Genomic DNA, 14,941 nt, shown 5'->3' with positions numbered 1-14,941 from the left:
CAGACTGCTGGATCAAGCAGCACTGCGTTTGTTTGTACCGTCATGCATGGGTAAGATGGGGAGTCAACATGATGGCACATCAGTATCTGTGCTGCGGTTTGAATAAAATGATCCACGCTGGGGGTGTTAGTGGGGAAAGTGCGTTGCCCGTGGAGAATGGCGGTGATCAGCACTCCTCTGTCTCTGCAGTGCAGCACTCTGCTCTTGCTGGTGCGAGCAAGAAATGGTCTTAAGCTCCACCTCGGTGTCTAAAATGGCAGCGGGGTTGCAGTGCAGATGCAGCTCAACAGCTCCTTCCGGCAGAGATGCAGCAAGAGACCCTCCTACTCCTCACATGACGCCATCGGGTCTCGCCCAGTCAAATCATAGGCGAGAAAATATCTGAAAAAAACAAGCCGTGTCGCCAGCCAGCCAGCGCTGCCGGTGTGAGCCGGCTCCTGCTTCATATGGGGGGATTTCTTTTTGTTTTTTCAGTTTTTTAAAAAAACAAACCCGGTGATAAGTAAAGGGAGATGAGGGGACTCCTGCCGTTTTACCGGGGCCTGTACACCCTAAGTAACCGTCATGCTAGGCGCAAAGCTGGGATTGTCGGTTCTCGATGCGGGCTTTGCGGAACTCAGTCAAATAGCAAGGTACGGTTCAAGCTGTTGACGCGCCTCGGCTTACACAAACAATAACGCTGTTGACAGTCGTGACAATAAGGCAAATACTCTGTAGCTCTCTCAGGTCTTTGTTTACTTTGTGTCGGATCGACGTTGCATGCAACTTTTCCCGAGCTGTGGATGTGCTCACGGAGACGGAAAGAACTGCCCCCCCCCCAATGAGAAAAACAGGAGCTGCGTTCCTGTGCTGTTTACACCAGCTCCACTTAGTGAGGGGTAAAAAAAACACGAAGAAAAGCACAAAAGGACGCTTTAGAGATGTGATTGTAGCGCTAGGTGTGGTATGCTAGCAGTGTCACCCCCCCTGCTTACTGCTGTGTCACTACAGGATTCCCTCTGAGTGGCTCCCCCATGTCGCAAACACCATCAGGGGCCCATGTTGTGATATTAGAAATATATACACCATCATGTGTGGGGGGAAATGTGCATACTATAAGTGTGAAGCATTTAATTCCATGCAACACTATGAACACATGCAAGATTAACCATATGTGTCATAGCAGGCTTTTGTTTTTGTACAAATGATTTTTGTGTTATGCAGTTTGGCAGATTAATCTGTGTCTGTGCTCCCCTCCCGCAGCCACAGCCATGCTTCGGGCTGTTGTTTGACATTGATGGTGTGCTGGTCCGAGGAAAGATGCCAATCCCTGCAGCGAAAAAGGCATTCGAGAAGTTGGTCGACTCTCAGGGACAGTTTGTGGTGCCAGTTGTTTTTGTCACAAATGCAGGGAACTGCCTCCGACAAACAAAAGCCGACCAGCTCTCTCACATCCTGGGAGTCCCTGTGAGTTAGAAAAATAATAAAATCAGCATGCAGGTCAAATTGAAGTTAATCAGTACAAACCTGATTGTCTTCTTTTTTTTTAATTAATCTGGTTTATCCAGGACTCCCTCTGCAATTAACCTCTGCTAACACTTCTATTTCCAGATCACACAAGACCAAGTCATCATGTCTCATAGTCCCCTGAGGATGTTTAAGAAGTTCCACGACAAGTGTGTCCTGGTGTCAGGGCAAGGACCAGTCCTGGAAATTGCCAAGAAGTAAGCTGGAATGACTGGTTAAGTGATAAGATTGTGGCCTAAGGAGCCTGACATATCTATTTAGTCCAGCGGTGGTGGAGGATAGAGATCCTGTCTTAACTGTTGGCATCTTGGAAAACCAGCTGTGGGGTCCACAGCACTGATAACATCACCACCATTTGCAAAATTGCAAAACCAAACCAAGTCTGAATTTGCACAATCAGATGTTGGATGAATGAAATCCACACTCCTGTAAACACTGCTGGATCAAAGTCTGAATGGTAAAGAGATTCCAGAAGAAATTCCCCAGGATCCAACACAAAATAGCAGACTATTCATTGACATGTGGTCAATCAATCTTTAAACTAAAAACACCAGTGCAAGCAGTTCAAATATCTGAACTGCTTGTGTATGTAACTAAAGCTGCATAAATCACCCCCCTCTATCTTAGACCACAAACATATCCTCTTAAATCTCTATATTCCTTATTTAAATCTGACCTGTGAATTATTCTCATTTCTCTTTATTACACCTTGTTTTCAGCGTGGGCTTTAACAAAGTTGTCAGTATTGACATGCTGAGGGAGTCGTACCCTTTGCTGGACATGGTGGATCACAACAGGAGACCCAAACTGCCGGTAAAGGGATTTTGCTCTGGTGCAGAAATGACATGTTACAGTGTTTTTTGTTTTTATGTTTCACACAAGACCACATGTTGAGTTCTCATCTTTCATTTCAGTCCAATCCTGTCATCAACCTTCCTAAGGTTGAAGGTAAGAAGATATACCTGTTTGTTTATTAGTCATAAGTCAGATCTTGTTATTGCCGCCATCAGTAATCCTTCACTTTCACACACAGCTGTGGTTTTGTTCGGGGAGCCAATTCGATGGGAGACCAACCTGCAGCTTATAATTGACACCTTATTGACCAACGGTAACCTCACCAATGCTCATCAGACCCAAAACAGACCTCACCTCCCGCTGCTGGCCTGTAACATGGACCTCATGTGGATGGCCGAGGCACATTCTCCACGGTAAGTCATTGTCACAGAGCTTCATTCATTAAACTAAAACCAAGGAGCTGATGAGTGTGACTGTCTTTGCAGGTTTGGTCATGGGACGTTTCTTGTGTGCCTCGAGAACATCTATAAGAAGATAACGGGCAAAGACTTGAAGTATGACGCCCTCATTGGAAAACCCAGTGAGCTGACCTACCATTTTGCAGAGTACCTCATCAGAAGCCAGGCTGAGCAGAAGCAATGGAAACTACCCATTACTTCCCTCTATGCTATAGGGTGAGACACCATGTTTGCTTTTTTTTGCTCATTACTTTGATGTGATCATTTCACATCAAAGTAATGAACAGAACTCTTTTGTCTGCAAGTCATCATGCTTCACTTTCAGACCATGTTTCACTTCAGCTTTTTTTAGCCAGCATGTTGTTTCTTTTTCATTTGAGTTGCATAGAACAGCAGAAAATAAACAACTCACAGACTGAATTTGTCTTCATTCTTTCCCTTCTGCCTCCTTCAGGGATAACCTGATGACTGACATCTATGGTGCCAACCTGTACAATTGTTACCTGGAGGAGAGAGTCGGTAGAAAGAATCCTAAAGCTGTTGCCAAGATGGTGGCCGCCACTGGTTCCACTGCCGCAGTACCCGGAGAGGAAGAGATCGAAAGCCTGTGGGAAAACGAGCTCGCGCTGCCTTCCGCTACGTCCTGTAAGTCCATCCTCGTCTGCACGGGTGTTTACAACCCCAACGCTGAGGTGCCGTCTGACTCGAACCGCTGCATCAAAGAGACTGTGTTCCACGGCCACCGGGACTTCAGGTTCGACCCTGCGCTGGTGGAGCCGGGTCACATTGTGCAGGATGTTGCAGATGCTGTCGACCTCATCTTTGAGCAGGAAAAGTTTGTGCCTCAGTAGAGAATTGAGCATGAAAGGTTGGTGTAGTCATGGAGGTCCAGATTAGAGATTTACCACATAATGCATAAGCCTCTAGGAGCCTAACACTGTGGACTTTGTTTAACCACTTCACATGGCATTGACAAAAAACATTAGGTCATCCTCTAAACTTTCAACATGAAGATAACATTTAGACAAAGTGTGTTACCATCATCGCCTCTTTTATGTTGTTTTTGTGACTTTAATTACCTGCTTTTCACTAAGGAAAATGTGTGAGAACGGCCTTATTTGATTCTCCTAAGTATTTTTTTAGATGATAGTAATGTTCTAGATTATTACAAATCCTGAAACCGTCTTATATTTATTACAAGAATTTGCCAGTGTTTTTAACAAGCGGTCCGGATAACTTTTATGAATGCATATTTTGTCCATTGTTTTCCCATTTAACCCAGGAGAAATCTATGCATGAATAAGAGAGTCATACTTGTACTGTAAAAACCGTTTGATGTGCAATATTGTCCTCTAATAGTACTGTCTGTCTGTATCTTGTCTTGTTGTGAGCGCCTTGACTCCTGTATTTGCACAGAACCACATAACATTGTTAAATGTTGACCATGTCTTTCTGCCATAACCCCAAATATTTAGATTTTTACTGTATGGTTTAACGTTTTAATTCCAGAAGAAAGACCTAACTAAACAGACCTTTTATTCTTTCCGATTGTAGTAATTAATTGTAAATACCTTCACAAAATATATGAAATACATAGAGGCTTCAAAGTTTGTCAAATTGTCTTTTTTTCCTAAATAGAAATGATCCAGATGTTATCAGAATTAACCAGTAAATGAATAGGCTTGTCCCAGACATAATTATGTTAGAATCATGATAATTTACTTAATAAGGTGGAAATGATACCACACTCAAGCTGATTACATTCCAAATAAGTCGGCAAACCAAGATGATGCTGCCGATTGCTGCCTGTAAAAGTATAATGCGTTAATTATGCACACAAAAAATCTAGCAACATGTCCACCTTATGTGTATACAGCTAATTTAAAGAGACACAAACAGAAGTGTTAGTAAACAGTACATTATTACAGCTTTCACTACTATTAACACATGGAGCAGCCATGTGGAAATTTGAGATGAGAGTTGAGGACGTTCCTCTGCCTTTCCGAGATTTCTAACATATCTGTGCTGGTGTCAGCTGGTCTGTGTATCTGTAGGACATGATTTGAACAATGCTTTTCATTGTAAATCTCTTTAATAGTTTGATGAGTCTTTAAGCATTTTAAACTAGGTCTGTCAATTTAGACCTATCAAGTTAGATTGTGAGATAAAAACAATAAGGCAGGGGACATGTTAGGAAACATTACTGCAGTAGTTAAGTAGAAAAAAGATCCCTTAGCTTCATCTCTGCCACTCATTTTGCCCTCTGTCAGGACAGAGGTCCCTCAGGTAGCCTTTATCTTTATGTTGTGCTTCTTGTGTAACACGTCCAGTACTTGTGGCAATAACTCCATGTTGGCAAGTGGCCTTTCTAGATCATCTGTCAAAGGGATGTAATCTGAGTCGGAACTGATTTCTGACAGTCCGGTGTGCAGCCTCCTCCTGTGTTTGGGCTTCAGTGAACGTAAAGAGTCCGCCTCGAACCCTGAATGTCTCTCATCTATGTATAGAGTGAAAGTGGACTTTCTGGCTAGTATGAAGCTCCAGAGAAGCAGAACAATGAGGCAGCACAGCATCACTGCCATCATGGTGTTATATGTCCCGTCAGTGCATGTTGTAATGGTGCACGGAGCAAAGAAGTCATCACTGAGTTCACTAATGGCTTTCTGAGCCACAGAGCTCGGGCTGGAGCAGACAGGCTCCTTTGAAACAACATCTCTGTTTCTCAGTAACCAGTTCCTCAGGTACTGTATCCTACAGTCACAGTTGAAGGCGTTCCCAGAAAGAGAGACTTTTTTCAGGCCGACAAATCTGTCAAACAGGCCTGGAGGCACTGAGGTGAGCCGATTGTCCTGCATATGGAGCTCTGTGGTGTCAGCGGGCAGGTGAGGCAGCTCCATGAGGTTTAAAGAGCTGCAGTTGACTTTCAGTCTAGCAGGCAGAACAGCTGAACAGAGGCAGGGATTACCAGTGGTGTCTACCCTGGACGTGGTCAGGACGAGGAGGACAGCGAAGCCTATGGTGGACCTCATCCTGCAGGATCAGGAAAGGGTTAATTATACATAACAATACTACATAATGTACATAATGTAACTAACACAGGGAATACTTTGGCATCTTGATTGAAATGTTAAAGAAAATATACTTATGATAATCAAAACACTACGGAGGCCAAGAGAGCACAATGCACTGAAACATGCAATAATCAAAAGACATGCAACACATGAACACAAACATTGAAATGCTACAGGAAGTACAAATGTTTCCAAAGGATCATAAAAAGTGTCACTCCACCAGATTATTTTAATTGACTTTAGTACTTTTTAGCAAAAAGGCTAACGAATTATGTGACTAGGATGTCACAAGAAACCAAAAACAGCTTAGAATTTAGTCCATTGCCAACAATACCAATGAGCTGCAGACGTCTCTACCTTCAAAGCATTCTAGAATATGTGGTCCTTGTCACCGGCCTCTTTGCATTTACACAAATAAATTGTAAAAAACAAAAAAAACAAAGCACCACATGTTTAAATACACACCTCTTAGAGTTAAGCCAAAATCTAAGTATCTTCTTGTTGTGCAGGTCATCCTTAAAAATCTCATCTGTTGTAACGTTGGGAGTATTTCACAAGCTCTCTCTCGACCTGAAGGTATCCCTGTGCTGATGTACTACTAAACAGAACAGCGTCAGTTTAAGGAGTGCACCAATAGGACTGCTCGTTTATGGCTCATATGACATGAACAAAATCCATCTGCTTAAAAGAGATAAGAGTTTATCTGAAGCACCCCCCCCCCCCACGCAGTGTTTATTACCAGCATCCACTGCAATGCAGAGGTAGCATGTGCTGTGTTCTGTAGATTTGAATGCACACATAAAATAGTGAACAGTGAAACAGTGAAGGAGCACGAGTGAGTTTATACAAAGCAGAATGGAGACACAAGAAAAGCTGTGATCCAACAAAAAGCTGTCAGAGGTTAAAGTATGAATCCCTCTAAGAGCAGGCGCTGTAGCAGTTGATACTCCCTTCACCCATAGGTGGTGTAATGGCACAGATTTTCTATTTCATTTAATGTCATTTCAATGTGTGCCCTCTAGTGGAAATGCTGCAACACTGCTGGAAAATATTGTGGCTCTGAAAGCTGAAAATGTGAAATGTGTTGAAGACAAAAAGGGAGATACACAAAAGTGGTAAAAGAAGAAGAAAGCAGAAAGAAGGTACCATAAGTCATATATTTGTTTATTTTGCGTTCTCAACATTGTCACAGTTGAAGTTTTACAATAACTTGGGTCTTACTGACTCACTACTCACTGTACAAACAGAATGCACATAGAAATGAGGCCAGTCCTGTCTCTTCCTTTTTTTTTTTTAAAACGTGTCTCACTCCAGACTGAACAGCTTGCAGCAGGGTGTGTGCATAACGTGTATCTGTGTGTGTGTGTGTGTGTGTGTGTGTGTGCGGCGTAGGGGGATGTGGTTGAATGTATGAAAAAGATAGCTGAATGTAAATGTGGCAAACTTTCTAACAGTCTTTTTTTGTTTTTTTAAATGTCCACAGCAAATGTCAGTTCAGAACAACATTTGGAGGCAGAGACAATCAATGCGTTCACCTCTCCCTCAGATCCAACTATATACATCCTGATCATAACTGCAGATATCGGAATAGATTGCTGATCATATACACAGTATGTACATCTCCTTTAACTCCAGTCTTGGTCCCTTTTACAGCTTCATAAAGATAAAACCCTCCTTAGCAAGCAGTTCATCAGTTTGCACATCAAAATCCCATATTTACACGATGAAAGCCCTCACCGACGGAAGTGCAATGTTCTTTAATGTTTGTAATTTACACAATGGCTTTGTTGATGAATGCATGCGACCAGGCTTAACATGGAACGACAATAACGAGGCCAGAAATGAAAAAAGTCAAAAAATTTATAGGCTGATATTTTCTTGTTTCCCACATCAGCTCACAGTGAATAGGACACATGATGCATCAGATCCATGCAGTGCATTGTTGGGGTACTTTGTCGACATTTTTGAAGCACTACAACACACACCAAAAAATAAACATCACATCATCCCAAGATTTCAAGAATTATTATTATTATTAGCAAAGATATGAAATCAATGGAAAGACACATTCAGCTGATCATTTACGTCCCATATGTGTTGATATGTCTGTCATCGGAGCTTTCTTCACATGAGGAGAAACGTGTGTCTGACTTATGGCGATGGTTTTAGTTAAAATACATTTACAACCTGAATATTGGGACAAACAGTTTACTGTCACTAAATTTACACACTAGAATAGACTCTTATTTGTAGAATGTAGAAAGTTATTCTTTACATAGACCCAGTTCTTTTGTTCAGTTTGCATGTTTTTTGTATATTATATAACTGCATTTCCTGAAAAAAATGAAAGTGTTCTTTCATATGTGCTTATCCAGCAAAATATTTCTGTTCAGCCCAAAGAGAAGCATTTACCTTTTTATTAAAATATATACACACATTCTTCTTTCCACCGTGAACTGTATTTATAGATTTTTTTTTTTTTTTAAATGAAAAAAAAAATCTTTTTTGTTTTTTTTTCACCTGAATCTCTTCCTGGACCACAAAGACTATGACAGACATACACTCTCAGTGCAAAGTCTGCATTTTTCCAAACATGATTGCACTTAAACTTGCTATGGTAACACTGATTTTTGTCATACAATGTGCAGAGGATAGCCTCACATCAATAACATCACATGCAAAATAATCACTTACTAGACATCTTCTATTGAACTCCAAAGTCTGTACCTCTTTTTAAGGAGCACAGCTAGACACTAAATTTACTGAGACTGACAGGGTCAAAAAAGAAAGAAAGAAAAGAAAAACAAAGAAATTAAAGAAATAAATAAATAATGACACAACATGAAAAACACAGAAATAGGAGGGACACCTTGCTTGTTCTTAATGTACAAAATCAGTACAAAGATATTGCACATTTAATAGAAAAAAGATGAAAAAAATACTTCACTATTTAATTTATTTAATCCACTCACCGAAATCTTGTTGGTGAAGAAAAATAATATGCTAAACAAGGCAAAGGAAGATTCAAGAAGTGTTTCTACTTTTGTTTTCTGATTTTTAAGAGTCAAGAAAGGAGCAGCTGTTGGATATATTAAAGGCAACAGACTTGACGTGTTCAACGCTTTGTAACAGGAACTGGGCCTCAGAGTGTCTCTTACTAGCCTTTTTTTTAACAGTTCAAGCAGCCACAGTTTGAGAAGTTACTAGACACAACTTTATCAACCGCAAGAGCTGACAAGAAAAGTCTGCTTTGAGGCTTCAGCATTTTGAGGCCCATATGCAACAGCTGCCCTCCAGGGGCTCTTATTAATCCATTTGGAAGGCAAATATTCCAGAATAGAAGATGATAGGCCAACTGAATGGGAGTTCACTCCTTTCAGATCTACATCCTGTTACCACAGAGTCAGTATAATACTGATAAAATTCATTTTTGCTGATAATAATCATAATTGTAAGTATAATCTTACAAATTACTTTACACACAATATACTGTACATGAAGTTTTGACTAAATAGATTATGCATTAATAATTGGCACATTTATTTATGAGAGCTAAGAGACAACACGTATAGCTGTCATCTACAGTAAATACAGCACTAGAACTACTATGACTGACTCAGTCGTTCACCTGTCCGCTGATTTAAGTTAGTGTGAAATGATTATATCTAAGTTTTCACTACATATGAGCTCTACGGGAGGCAACAACAAATAGCATTCATATGGTGGCAGGAAACCAAAGATTTGAAACTTCCATAAAGGCTGTGCACACGACGTGATCGTGACAGAGAAAACAGTCAGCCATGTTCTAGTCTCAGGCCATCTTTGCTTCCTGATTATGTGAAGGTAAGACAAGGAATGAAGCAGCAGGGAGCGGCTCGGTGAGAAAATTGGGTTTTCTCTGCAGCCATCACGGTGGTCTGTTTGTGTGTGTTGGTGGAAAACAAAAAGCATCTTCCTGTGCTGTCTCCCCCCCCCCTTCCCGACCACAAAACCCCGATCAAAGCCCCTGATCAGGCAAACTAGTAAAAAGGCCCCTGGTGGAAGATTTGAGTCCGATTTCCATCCTGCATATAAGTTGGACCTGGAAGTGGAAAAAAGGTGACTGCGTGTGATTGTTTTCCATCACAGCAGCAGAAACACAGTGGACAGGCCATAGAGTTATGCTGTCAGTCCCTTTGGTGTAAGCAATTGTCCCTCCTTCATTAAGTCCGTCTTCTTGCTTCTCCTCTCCACATTAGGAGCATCACACTACGGTGCTGATGCCACTGTGTTTGGGTTTGGGCCCGCCAGGTGCCGAACCCGCTTGCTGACTGTGGTGGTGAGGGGCGTGCTGGGAGTGTGAGGAGTGATGGGAATGCTGGCTGTAGTGGCTGTGCTGTGAGTGGGCGTGTTGGTGTGCATGGGAGGTGTAGGCCGGGTGCTGGTGGTACTGCGTGTGGGGAGGCGGATGGTAGTGGTGGTGGTGGTGATAAGGTGGTGGATTCTGTGGGACTTGACAGTACTGGGAATGGTGACCGTGGAGCTGGGCCTGCACTGTGTGTGCTACCTGTGCCGTGTGGTGCAGGTTGGTTGGGTGGGGCTTGTGAGATATGAGAGTGGGATGGCTGGAAGGGAGGAAAGGGGCATGGCTCTGAGACGTCGGTTTCCCTCGCTTGCTGCCAAAAAGTGACCCAAGGATGGAAGTCGATGCCGAGTTAGGGATGGAGGGGTGGCCGCGAGGTGCGCCTTCACGTGGCGTGGTGGCTCTCCGACGTGTGTGTGGACTGCTAATGATGGACCCCTGCAGGAGGGAAGAAAAAGGTAACGGCACATCTGTGAGACAGTGTGCACACACCTACTAAACTGCAGCTACAAGGCACCAGCAGGATGAAATCACAGTTTTCGTATTTCAGATAAACAAGTAGCAAAATGTTATAGGGCATGCAAATGAGAAACTAAAAATGTTTTCATGATAGGCAGCAGCAACACTAGGTGTGTTTTAGCATAAGGGACCCTACAGTCAAAGAGCTTTGCTGTTAGGGAACTAAATCTGTAACAAGAGAAAATACATAAAAGGAGCATAAATAATAATGACATTAAGTAGGGTAGGAGGAAAAAAACATTTCATCTTCATTGCAGTCAATGTGCCAAACCCTCTAAGAGTCACACATGCAACTTGTTATCATCAATGGAGGCATAGTTTCCACATGCAGAGGGTGTGACAGGCAAACTTGTCATCCACACATTCAGCTAGAAGTCAGAAGGCAGGAGGAACTAAGGTAAGTCTTGTGTGCAGACTCTACAACAGGCCCAGACACATTCCCCCCTTTTGTTTGTGGGGTCCAACACTATTCCCGCTATGAAAAAAAAGCCTTTTCCTTTGGAACATGCTTCATCTAAAACTGGAGAAACACCATCAGATGTCAGAATGAAATTTCCAGACTTCAAACGCAACACATGAACTCATAGACACATGAAATGAGTGAAAAATGAATGAATGAAATCCACATCTTTCTACGTCCATGTGAAGCCCATCAGTAGACTCTCTGACTATGAAGGCTACATTCTCCCTGAGCCTTACATGCAGCTTTTAAGACAAGTGATGCATAAGTGGAAAAAAAGGAGGACCCAGACAGGGAGGAGGGCTGCAGAATATGTGCGGAGTTCCTAGTGTGTTTTCAAAGCTACCACCCTGCCAAAGAGAAGAACCAAATGAAAACCGCTTGGATGTGATTGAATGAAGGACAGAGACAGGCGACAAGGGGAGGGATCAGAGGAGGCATTAGTAGAGTCATGCTTGTTTGAAGGTATATTGGTCATATAACATGACCAAAACAGGAGATCTCTGGCTTCCAAAAAAAAAGGAGGAGGGGGCAGGATCAGAGGCAGGCAACCCATGCATGCACACTAACTGAGGGCAAGCAGGTCATAAGGCATCCCAGGAAGAAAAATAAATGATCCAAACAAATGGACTGAGTCTATGAAGCAAAGAAGGTGTAAGACCAAAAATAATAAATGGAGTGTTTCACAGTGCACATCATCACATAGAGAGTAGCTTGGATTCCAGCTGCTTCCAACTTACTTCCATATTGCTGTCTAGTGATCCTGCACTGCTGCGACGCCCCCGCTTGCCTGCCCGAGACATGCAATACCAGAGATTAGAGATCGACAGCACTTCTGGATCGACTACAGACGTTTTTATGGCCGCCCACCAGTCCCGTTAGGGGGGCAGTGCAGTGGATTGTGACTGTGAGCTAAAAGGTCCAACTATGGGCGGGGAAAAGGGGGGGGGGCATTCAGGTCTGAGGAGGTGGTGGTGGTTGACAGGTGGCCTTTCTTACGAGTTTCAGTCACGTTGAAAAGCTTTTAAAGGTGAAATTTAAAACGCACCTCAAACCCGGAGGCTGCAGCACTTTCAGGATTTTATATAAATGATCAAATATCTCAATAAACTCCATGAGGAAAGACTATTTCTATATATTAAAAAAACAGGGTTGATGCCAAAACAAAAAATTTCCACCTAGATATTTTTTTCTTTTATAATGTAGATGTTCATACAGGTTAGGGTTGTCAAAAAGCCACAAAGGAGGAGACACATCAAAAGCAATACACTGGCTGCAGCATGTGGAATGTACAGGCATATACAGGTCTGAGGGGTGGACAGAGCACTTTGACCGTTGTTAGGCACACTCAGCTGATGATATATGACCAATAATTACACATATACAGGAAAATACCTGATGTGTATGGATATAACACAGTAAATACACATGAAATGGAGAATGGCAGAAAAAAAAAAACAAAAAAAGAGAAAAAAGAAAAAGAAACACTTAACAAAAAAAAAAATGACCCCACTAACATGCCACATCCTGCGCTGGAAAAGCACAGGAAACAGGAGGGCAGAGGGACTTCTGCAGACGTCTTCGCTGTCTGACCTATCGCTTCCCATTGATCGTAAAGAACAAAGCATATCATATTACCAACAGTGAGGCAGACCCCCTGACTGGATTTCATCTTGTTATCAAGTTAATCACCTGATAACGTCACATAGCTTATTATCTGTAATGAATGAAATGTACTCTTGCTTCAGAAACACTGATATTGATGGATGTGAAATGACGCCTTCATCTTAATGGTACACATCAGCATTGATTTGCCCGGATCACACATAAACATGAGAGGAAATAAGGATGCATGATTTCAGAATAATTATTATGAAATGAAAAATAACTAAGAGATGTTAAAAAAAGTGACATGAAGGGAAATAAACTCGTCCAAATGAAAAAGGAATGAGAACCGCCCGTCAATTTCATTCATCACTGAGAAGGCAAATCTTAAAAAACCTTTCTCATTGAAAACATTGAAGGAAACACCGTCCAGACCAAACCATCTAATCATGAGGAAGTTAAATAATGGATTTGAGGGAGGGGGGCAAGGACCCTAAAAATAGATGTATGGTGCTGTGAACCAACATTTTGCTATTTTTTATCCCCTTGATATCATCACAGAGAGGTGGATGAGAGAAGGAGAGAGCTTCTGCTGGTAAAAAAAAACAAAAAAACAAAGATGTTTTGGCTATACCTGCTTCAGAGAGGTCTCGCAGGGAACTGCTGAGGGCGCTCCTCTTCAGGCCCTCTCCCATAGCGTAGCTGTCATCCAGGCTGGCTCGGTTCATGTTTCCATTGCCAGCTTCCTTCTTCAGGCCGGAGCTCTGCGACATGCTGGGCCTCACCACCCCCTTCTGCTTCTCCAGCTCGGCTGTGGAGAGGAGCCGGGAAACAGTGAGGTAAGTGGCAGCGGTTTTACCTCTCACATTAGCAAGGGAAGGACTCGACCTTTTCTTGTGTGGATTCAGCAACTTTTTTATTAAAGTCTATATCACACATTCTTCCAATATTCTGTTATACTAATTATTGGATATAATTCCGATTCCACTGCTCAGAAAGGCTTTTGCATGTCCAGACCTATCTGCTGTCCATTCTTTTAGCCAGCCTGTGAACTCTGTAAACATTCTCCCTTGTAAACTGCAGTAGTTGAGTAATGAGTACCATGCCCTGTTTCTACTTTACACAGAGTAAGGGGGGATGGGAGCAGGAAAAAAGGCAGCTCACACTCTATTCTGTATTTCTCCATTTCCTGGACCTCAGCAATGGACTCTCGCAGGTCATCTGTAAACTTCTTGCGGTCCTGGGGGTTGGGTGCATTAAAGTTAATGAGGACTTTGATGTCTGCACCTGGTATCGCTGATGTGAGCCGGATTCCATTTGGGTAATCTGGAAGAGAGGAAGCGACATTTACAAAAAGAGCCGTTGATCAAAACCGAGCTAAAAAAAACGACAGCGAACAAATCTGTCTGAAGTTTGGAGAGTATAAACACTGTCACAGCCCATTGCTTTGACTTCCCATCTCTGCTGGATGTGTTGCTGTGCTACATCAAACCGTGTGATGTAAACACTGTCAGCTAACATGCTGCAGAATACAAAGGAAGTTCTCAGCAACTTACATTGGTTTTCAAACAGCATGACCTGCATTCCATAAAGAGAGAAGGACTGCCTGAAGCTGTAGGTCACGGAATTCTTCTTTTTCTGGAAAATCTTGGTTACCTGAAATCATGTAAAGAGAATATCATCAGAAGAGAAGAGGGAGGAGAGAAGTGAAGAGGAAAGGATGTAAATGAGAGTGGGCTTTTACCACTAGGAGGTCATTGAACAGGAAGATCTCCCGCTGATGCAGGCCCAGTTTCTGGAGCTTGTTGGGATCTGGCACTTCAAACAGGCGGCAGTAACAAACCAGTCGGCGATGGGGCAGCGACAGCACCTATAAGGCCCGAAGGAAACAGCAGATACAAACACTTCAGAGGTAATTGTGCCCTCAGTCCATGGAGTAATATGAAACAGAACTTAACCTCCCCCCCTCTGAGAAGATTCTAAAGGTATGGCAGAGGAAGGACTGATTACAGAGACAGGAAGTTGTGCACATAGTGTACTTACACATCCCAGGCCATGGTGGAGTGATCCAATCTAAAAATAAAAGGATAAAGAAAATGTATATGAAGCTTCAGGAGGGTGATACTTTTTCTTTGCTGCCAGACCTGAGGGAATCTGTGCTGTTGGAGTTAAAAACTGGAAGTTC

General features: G+C 42.5%; 3 protein-coding genes across 8 annotated transcripts in view; 1 reads left to right on the top strand and 2 right to left on the bottom strand.

Moving 5' to 3' along the window:
• The first annotated feature begins 348 nt into the window (after positions 1-348).
• On the top strand, positions 349-4,366 carry LOC114439172 (haloacid dehalogenase-like hydrolase domain-containing 5). Its single transcript, XM_028410976.1, has 8 exons — positions 349-632; positions 1,243-1,446; positions 1,591-1,703; positions 2,226-2,319; positions 2,421-2,454; positions 2,540-2,714; positions 2,787-2,975; positions 3,214-4,366. Exons 1-8 carry the CDS (start codon positions 513-515, stop codon positions 3,608-3,610), a joined length of 1,326 nt encoding a protein of 441 aa, XP_028266777.1. The 5' UTR covers positions 349-512; the 3' UTR covers positions 3,611-4,366.
• A 196-nt stretch (positions 4,367-4,562) lies between these two features.
• Positions 4,563-6,433, bottom strand: gp9 (glycoprotein IX platelet). The gene is made up of 2 exons (XM_028410440.1): positions 6,296-6,433; positions 4,563-5,789 (listed from the first exon to the last, which is right to left on the bottom strand). The coding sequence occupies exon 2, from the start codon at positions 5,786-5,788 to the stop codon at positions 5,042-5,044; it is 747 nt and encodes a 248-aa protein (XP_028266241.1). The 5' UTR covers position 5,789; positions 6,296-6,433; the 3' UTR covers positions 4,563-5,041.
• Positions 6,434-7,059: 626 nt separating this feature from the next.
• LOC114438012 (IQ motif and SEC7 domain-containing protein 1-like) overlaps positions 7,060-14,941 on the bottom strand; it is a 76,254-nt gene continuing 68,372 nt past the window's right edge. For 5 of the 6 annotated variants that reach the window (XM_028409016.1, XM_028409017.1, XM_028409019.1 and 2 more), the window contains 7 exons: positions 14,800-14,829; positions 14,501-14,626; positions 14,313-14,412; positions 13,921-14,082; positions 13,391-13,567; positions 11,892-11,941; positions 7,060-10,610 (listed from right to left, as the gene is read on the bottom strand). In XM_028409016.1, the coding sequence (XP_028264817.1) occupies positions 10,074-10,610; positions 11,892-11,941; positions 13,391-13,567; positions 13,921-14,082; positions 14,313-14,412; positions 14,501-14,626; positions 14,800-14,829 (1,182 nt within the window). In that variant the 3' untranslated portion in view covers positions 7,060-10,073. The remainder of the gene's footprint in view (positions 10,611-11,891; positions 11,942-13,390; positions 13,568-13,920; positions 14,083-14,312; positions 14,413-14,500; positions 14,627-14,799; positions 14,830-14,941) is intronic. The other variant, XM_028409022.1, reaches the window with a different exon arrangement.

This window comes from Parambassis ranga, chromosome 7 (assembly GCF_900634625.1).
Source record: "Parambassis ranga chromosome 7, fParRan2.1, whole genome shotgun sequence".
In the NCBI taxonomy this organism is placed as follows: domain Eukaryota; kingdom Metazoa; phylum Chordata; class Actinopteri; family Ambassidae; genus Parambassis; species Parambassis ranga.
This window is presented reverse-complemented; position numbering and strand designations above follow the sequence as displayed.

Bases quoted from the DNA above. Each gene is read 5' to 3' on its own strand.
- LOC114439172 (XM_028410976.1), top strand. From the start codon at position 513: ATGAGGGGACTCCTGCCGTTTTACCGGGGCCTGTACACCCTAAGTAAC. The intron at 633-1,242 runs GTACGGTTCAAG...CCCCTCCCGCAG, and splicing joins GAACTCAGTCAAATAGCAAG to CCACAGCCATGCTTCGGGCT. The intron at 1,704-2,225 runs GTAAGCTGGAAT...CCTTGTTTTCAG, and splicing joins GTCCTGGAAATTGCCAAGAA to CGTGGGCTTTAACAAAGTTG.
- gp9 (XM_028410440.1), bottom strand. From the start codon at position 5,788: ATGAGGTCCACCATAGGCTTCGCTGTCCTCCTCGTCCTGACCACGTCC.